General features: G+C 39.5%; 1 protein-coding gene across 2 annotated transcripts in view; it reads right to left on the bottom strand.

The window, feature by feature from the left end:
• The window catches only part of LOC137983645 (NLR family CARD domain-containing protein 4-like), a 17,663-nt gene continuing 10,624 nt past the window's right edge, over window positions 1-7,039 (bottom strand). The window contains exons 4-7 of one of the 2 annotated variants that reach the window (XM_068830799.1): window positions 6,274-6,327; window positions 5,992-6,057; window positions 5,260-5,322; window positions 1-4,457 (exon numbers count right to left, since the gene is read on the bottom strand). In XM_068830799.1, the coding sequence (XP_068686900.1) occupies window positions 1,711-4,457; window positions 5,260-5,322; window positions 5,992-6,057; window positions 6,274-6,327 (2,930 nt within the window). In that variant the 3' untranslated portion in view covers window positions 1-1,710. The remainder of the gene's footprint in view (window positions 4,458-5,259; window positions 5,323-5,991; window positions 6,058-6,273; window positions 6,328-7,039) is intronic. The other variant, XM_068830800.1, reaches the window with a different exon arrangement.

The raw sequence follows: 7,039 nt of genomic DNA, 5'->3' as shown, positions 1-7,039 counted from the left end.
TCCATGAATGCCGTGTATTTAAAAATTTTGATAGAGAAGGCGTTTAAATTGATCTATGGAACTAGATTCCCTAATGTTACGATGTAAGCTGTTCCAAAGAGTTGCGCCGCTGTAACTAAAACTATTTTTCATGTAGTTTGTTCTCGGAAACGGAACAACAAGTTTATTTGCCGAATCCCTCAGAGCATAGTTTGATACATTACGCGTTACAAATTTAGACATGAGATATTCGGGAACCAGACCATTTAAAGACTTGAAAACCATTAAAGCTTTCTGAATTTGACGTTGAGAATATAAGTCTTTCCAGCTGAGTTTGTGAAACAAGGAATTAACATCAGCGTCATAGCTCGATGAAGTTATCACTCGTGCAGCACGGTTCTGTAGTTTTTGTGGCTTGTAAGATAATGTTTTACCACAATTACCCCAGACTAGGCTGCAGTAATCAAAATGGAGTTGAACTAGTGAGTTGTATATACTGAGTAAGGTCGATTGAGGCACAAATGGCTTAACTCGTTTAATGGCTCCAATTGCGGAAGCAATCTTTTTACACAGTTTATCAACGTGGAGATACTATGTTAGATTTTCCTCAACATATATTCCAAGTGATTTCACTGAGGAAACTTTTTCAATTGGAACATTATCAATGGAGAGTTCAAGAGTATCAGATAGAGTGCTTAATCTTTGCCTGAACTCGTCGTGAGTCGTGAGGCAGCTAGAGACTGGGTTTGAGTTCAAAGCACATGGTGCGCAGCTGGCGCTGTTTTGGTGCGCCATAAACATGGAGGAGTTGCGGGGCATTTTACAAAACGCAATCAATAAAATCGAATCTATATCTTCATCTACGCCAAAGAACCCAAATGGCGGCGATAATCAACAGCTGGCAAGGTCAAATTTGGTTGCACGAGCTGAAGCAAATTGGAGGTGAGCCGATAATTGAACACTTTAGTCTAAGAGCATATTTTTCAAGGTTGGGGTAGACTTTGCCGAGCACCTATATTTGTATTTGCAGGCAATAGTCGATTAGAAGACTAACACTGAATGAATAATGTTGATTATAATGATAACCGAGTTATCGAGTGAAATTTTTCAGGTGATGGTTTGCCAGACTCCAAATATTCAGTTATGGTTTTTGCTCTCGACAAGAGCAGTTTAATATTTGAATAATCACGTGAAGGTTATATTATCACAGGCCCAGCCTGTTTAATTATGTGGTTACAGTACCGCCATATCAACATTCAATTTTCCATTAATTTCTATTAAGTATTTAAGCTGCCTAAAATCGGTCTTTGTCTGGCTGTACATTTTAAATAAAATGGAGTACAAAATTTCCACATTGTTTAAGTTTCTTTTGGGGCAGTTGTGTTGTGCCGAACACTAACCCTGTCGTAAAGCGTTCAGTTCACTGAATGATGTTTAGAAACATGTAGCAAATCAAGGAAAACACACACATAACCATTGCTTGAAATACCAAGTCGGTTGATGAAAAAAATTGCTGTTTGGAATGTTTTTACCCGCTCAATGTTTTGCCGGGTCAGACACTTGAGCCGGCTGAAATACCCGGAATTTAAGTACTGATAAAACTAATGAGGTCCTCTTGACAGTAACAAGGCAAGAAAACCAATTATTATCATCTCAATTCAAATCGTCAAAACTTTGCTTGCTTGTAGCACAGCATTCGGAACGAGGTCAATGCATTGGCCAGTTAGTCATTCATGGGGTAAACGAATAAATGTACAAATGGGGAAGTGCTTTTTTAAGAATTCGTACAGTTTCTCGTGACAATTTGCAACCCCTGCAATAAAAAAGCTTGATTTCACAAAGTTTCATTAAGAATGAGGTGAGGGGTTTTTGCAAATGATCCAATGCGTTACCGCACAGGCTCAGGATATACAGGTTTGGGATATAACTAGCGGACGTTTCCAAATCTTGCAGGTCATTTTCATTTAAATACAAGTGTTCAAGGCATAACCATGTCAAATGCGGAAAAAAGCAAAGCTTTCTGGTCAGTGGACTGAGATTCCCGCTAACACTGACATTGCTGAACGTCAACGTTATCAATGGCATGTCTTTGTCTACTCCGCCAAAAAGGGCCAACATGTCTTCAACATTTAAACTGGTCTCACCTGTGCCAACTAAAAGGAGATTTTGTAAGGATGACAATCTCGCGAGCGACAGACCGAGCGCTGCGGCAACTGCGGGAGTCAGGTGGATTTCAGATAGCGCCAGGGAAATGAGACTTTTGTGCGTGATACTAGAAACCAGCCTCATGCTTGCTTCCTCAGCACAGCACTCATCAAAGGAAATACAAAGTTTCGTGATGTTTTCAAAACTTGGCAACAATTCAGCGAGTTCTTCAGCTCCTTTTGAAATAAACAGACCAACCAATTTTAAATCACACTTTCTAGGGTTTGGGAGCTGTTGCAAAAAATTGCAAACAATGTCACTGTCTCCCATAAGATAAACGAAGATACCCATTAAATGGGTGCAATTTTTGATTACACCACCAAGATCACCGGCTTCCATTGTAGAACTATGATAACACTGAAACGTACTTAAGAACTTAAGAGACGTCTTTCCTGGAACAAAATTTTCCAACGGACACGGTAAAGCAGCAGCCTGTGCACTCTCAGTGAATAGTCTGGCATGGGCAGCACAACACAATCGCAAGTCTCTGAAATAAACACTGACATCACCGTCGTGGATATGAAGGATTGATGAAAAACCATATTGTTCACATTGAAACTCGAAGAATTTTCTCAAAAATACTCCGAGGGGAACATTTTCAGAACTCTCAGTTATCTTTATTGTGGTATCAAGGAAGTTCAGTGTTTTTACCACATTGTAAAGAGTTGAAACAACGTTTTTTTCTTTCAAGTCTTCAAAAGGACCAAAAATAAAAGTCCAGGATTTCACACCGGAAAACAGTAACGAAAGATAAGGAGGTGGTTCTCTGAGAATTGTAATCCCGCCAAAGCAATGAACGCAAAATTTTGCAAGGTTTTGTTTTGACTGTACATCTTTAAAGCAATAAAAAACCAAATCACTGAAGTGCGCGTGCCTCTCAACAGCGTCATCTAGAGGCTTGTATTTGTGGTCTCCACCTGGTATCGCTTCTGATATATCAAGTGATGGATCGTTTGTACTCACTGACTTCAAATGGTCAAACACTTTTGCTGCTCCTTCGTCACTAAGTCCACATATGAATCCAAAAACGTTCTCTAACTCGCGACAGCTTTTCAAGGTTTGAGTGTGCTCTTCAATCACACCGAGATTTCCACCAGGTATACATTTGTGAGTCACGTACCAAGCTGCGCAGAATTCTTGTATGCTCTTATGAAAGAAAGAAACCATCTCCGTTGGTTGCAAGCTTTCTGTACACTCAGTTACTTGAAGTAAACCAATGGCAACACTTTCTTCACTCAGGACTTCAGAAGAAAGTTTACCATACGGGAAGATGTGGTCATCGTTTAAAAGACACTCTAAGGCCAGCTTACCGATTTGATTGAGGATCTCTGAATTATCCTCTGTTGTGCTAAAGCGAGCAGGGGTGTTCTTTCCTTGGTTGTGGCTTAAAACGTGCTGGACAATCTTTGAATATAAGCTCGTTTTGCTTTTCGAAAAGCCATCTGACTGTTCCTTTTTCCATAGCATGCAAAAGAACAGCAAAAGTAAGGGAACTTTTGCAAGATCTTTCAGTTTGTTTTTTTTCAAGTGATCATACAAATATCTGGCATTTTTTTTGTCACCAAGCTGTCGAGTTATATACGTCAGTTTGTCCTCCTCACTGAATCCTGTTATTTCTGCTAGCAGGTCTTGGAATTCTTGGAGCTCATCAGCTTTGTACATTCGACTTGTTATCAACACACAGCAGTCTCTCAATTCTTTTCCACTGAATATGTCAACGATTTGAGATTCTTGTCCACCGTGATACTCATCATAGCCATCCAGCAACAGAAGAACTTCATTTTGATGGTTGGTGATATAATTCAGAAGACCTTCTACTAACCATTTGTCTTCACGGGCAAAAAGTCTTGAGTTATAAATGACATCTTTGAGGTTTTGACATTTGGACACTTCCTTGAGGTTAACGAAAACAACAAGCTTGAACCTCCCCAGAACAGCTGCTCGTTTATCTTCAGTCTGAGTGTTACCAAGGAGAGCCCAGTCCATCGCCAGCCTCTTCGCAAAAGTGCTTTTACCAATTCCCGTCTCTCCTTGCACAAGAATCCTCTTTGGGTTATTTCCCTTACCGATTGGACTGAAGAGGTCACTGTAGTGAGTCATTTCAGACTGTTTTGAACCAGCTAAGGTGGTTTGCCTTTGTATTACACTCAGTCGGGTGTAGACTTGATCAATGTCTACAAGAGACAACCTGGACCAAGAAGACGTTTGCACTTTGGATGTTCTTTTGTAATGTTCTTGGAGCTTTGCTCGGCAAATGTCCTCACTGAAAGACTCTGATCATGAGAAAAAAAGTAAAAAAAAGAGAAATGATCATTTCGGCCAACGTTTCGTTCAACATGCTGAACGAAGTCCTTGTCTCTTTTGGGAAGTATAACAGAAGGTTTAGATTCCTGCTTTTTTAATGAACCTTCATCTTCATCGTCAACGCTATCACTGCTTCATTCTTTTTTCATTATTACTATCATTATTATCCAACTGTATTTGTTATTGCACAGAAAACGCACGAAACGAGTACAAATATTCCACCATATTTGTACTGTAGAAAAACCGTTTGACTAGTTGAGGTGGTGACGTTTGTCTTGCGCTTGTCACGAACAAATCTGTCACACGTTCTCGGTTGTTTACAAATCACTTGCTAAAAATATTAAGCTCTTATTAACGGAGCACGAGGTCTGTGCACACGGCCGAGGTCAAGATTCTCCCATACAGACTAACTAAGCTCGTTAAATAAGATGTTTATTATATTATATTATATATATCCAGCCATCTTGACCGAACAATCTTGGTCAATAAAGGATTTATTATATGACTTAAAACACCAAAAAATGATCTTTGATCTTTGATCTTGCGGGACCAAGCGAGAAATCCCGAGCGGGCAAGATAGCTCCATCTTGCCCGCTTGGGTAGCCAATCACAGCACACGATTTGGTTCATCTTGCCTGCTCACGGAGCTAGTCATATAATAAAGGAAATTAACACTCATTACTATTATCATCATTACCGCTATTATTATGACACTACTGTTACATTAACTTTCATTTTTTGCTTTGAGCCTTTTTAACGTTAAGTGCAAACCTTTTACTTTGTTCAACTCGACCTTCCTAATGCTTTCTTCTGATTTCCACTGCTTGAAAGATTCTTAGGAAAACAAAACAGGAAATGGAGGAAGTGGGTTACTTCTTGCCTTTGCTTTTAACGTGCAAGTTTTTATCATATGACCCGTGCGGCTCCGAGCGCGCTTTCATTGCAAAACTATTGAGAAAATCCCCGTATGAGGGCCGTACGCGATGGCACGAGCAGGGCCGGAAAAAGCCGCCCGGCCCTGCTAGGATCGCGTACGGCCCTCATACGGGGATTTTCTCAACAGTTTTCCCATGAAAGCGAGCGCGAGATGCGAACTAAAACAACTTTGTTGTTGTATAAATCCCGACTTTTCGGTCAAAATGAGCGACGTAAGTGAACATTCCGAATTATGTTACCCGGAAAAAAAAAAAAAAAAAAAAATGGAAAAGCGCGGTGGTCATATGATAAAATGCTTATTGACTGAGTTAGGTCGGGCCGGGCGGGAAAATATTTGGCGCTCCGGCGGTCCGTACGCCATGACCTCGGGCCAAATATTGTCCCGTCCGGCCCTCCCACTCTAGCCTGCGAGCAGGCTCTCTGTCTGCGGTGGTCTACCCTCAACCCCAGTTCCTCGGAGGGCCTGTTCGCAGGCTACTCCCACTCAGTCAATAAGTACATAGTCTTTTACCAGCTAAAAGACACACTTTTATTCACAAGCGGAGCTTAAGACTCTTCTCAACCTACCCTGGATCTCCTTTAGTTTGCCCTGAGAGTGCACTTCATGTGTCTCCAACTTTCTTATCACCGTCTCTTTATTATTGGAAAAAAAAAAGAAAATGAGGATGTTTTCTTCTGCTTTCAACTCCTCAAATGATTCTTAGGAAAACAAAACAGGCCATAAAGGAAGTGGGTTACTTCTTGCCCGGCTTTACTTTTAACACACAAGTTCGTGTCTTTTAACAAATCAATATACAACGTCTTCACAATTTGATTCACAAGCAAAGCTTAAGATTCTTCTCAACCTACCCTGAAACTCTTTTAGCTTGTCCTGAGTGTGCACTCCTTGTGTCTTCTGCATCTCTGTATTATTGAAAATAGAAAAAGAAATCGGGAAATAAAAGGTAGAAACGATGAAAGTAGATAGTTAGATAGATGTTAGATAGATAGATATTAACGATAAAAATTTAACAGCCAGTTGCTGAATTGCGTAATTATTTACAATGAATGAACAAACTGTAATAATATAAGACTATTTACAAGTTGGATAAAAATTATAATCAGTAAATCTAAGGCTGAAAATCTAGGGCTAAAAATATAAATGTCGGTACGAAATGCACTTAAAATTACGAATTAAAACATTTGCACAATGCTGGGATGAGAGGAAAGGTAAAACTACGTTAGTGTCTAATATTGTAAGAGGCCTTGTGTCTTGGGGGTAAAAGATTACTATGGCCAACGAAGCCAACAACTCACAGTAACTCAGTAGGAATAATGGTCCAAATAGTTTAAAGGGAATTTCCACTCCAACAAAAAATAACATTAAACCACAGGAAGTGATGTCTATACAATCAAATTTTCCTGAACATTAAAAAAAAGTTGTATACGAAATAACCATATTTCAGTATCACCTTTGCTGTTAAAATTTCTGGGCCATCTTGAATAATTATGACAATTTTTTTTACCTCTTGCGGTCTTATCCAATGGGCTATTGTTCACTTGAGCAAGTTATAAAAAAAATAAAGTCAAATAAAAAAATATCTTTATTATATAAACCCTTTTCTGAAGAATTGTC

This window comes from Montipora foliosa, chromosome 13 (genome assembly GCF_036669935.1).
Source record: "Montipora foliosa isolate CH-2021 chromosome 13, ASM3666993v2, whole genome shotgun sequence".
NCBI lineage: Eukaryota > Metazoa > Cnidaria > Anthozoa > Scleractinia > Acroporidae > Montipora > Montipora foliosa.
The sequence above is the reverse complement of the archived record's forward strand: the minus strand, read 5'-3'. Positions and strand labels throughout refer to the sequence as shown.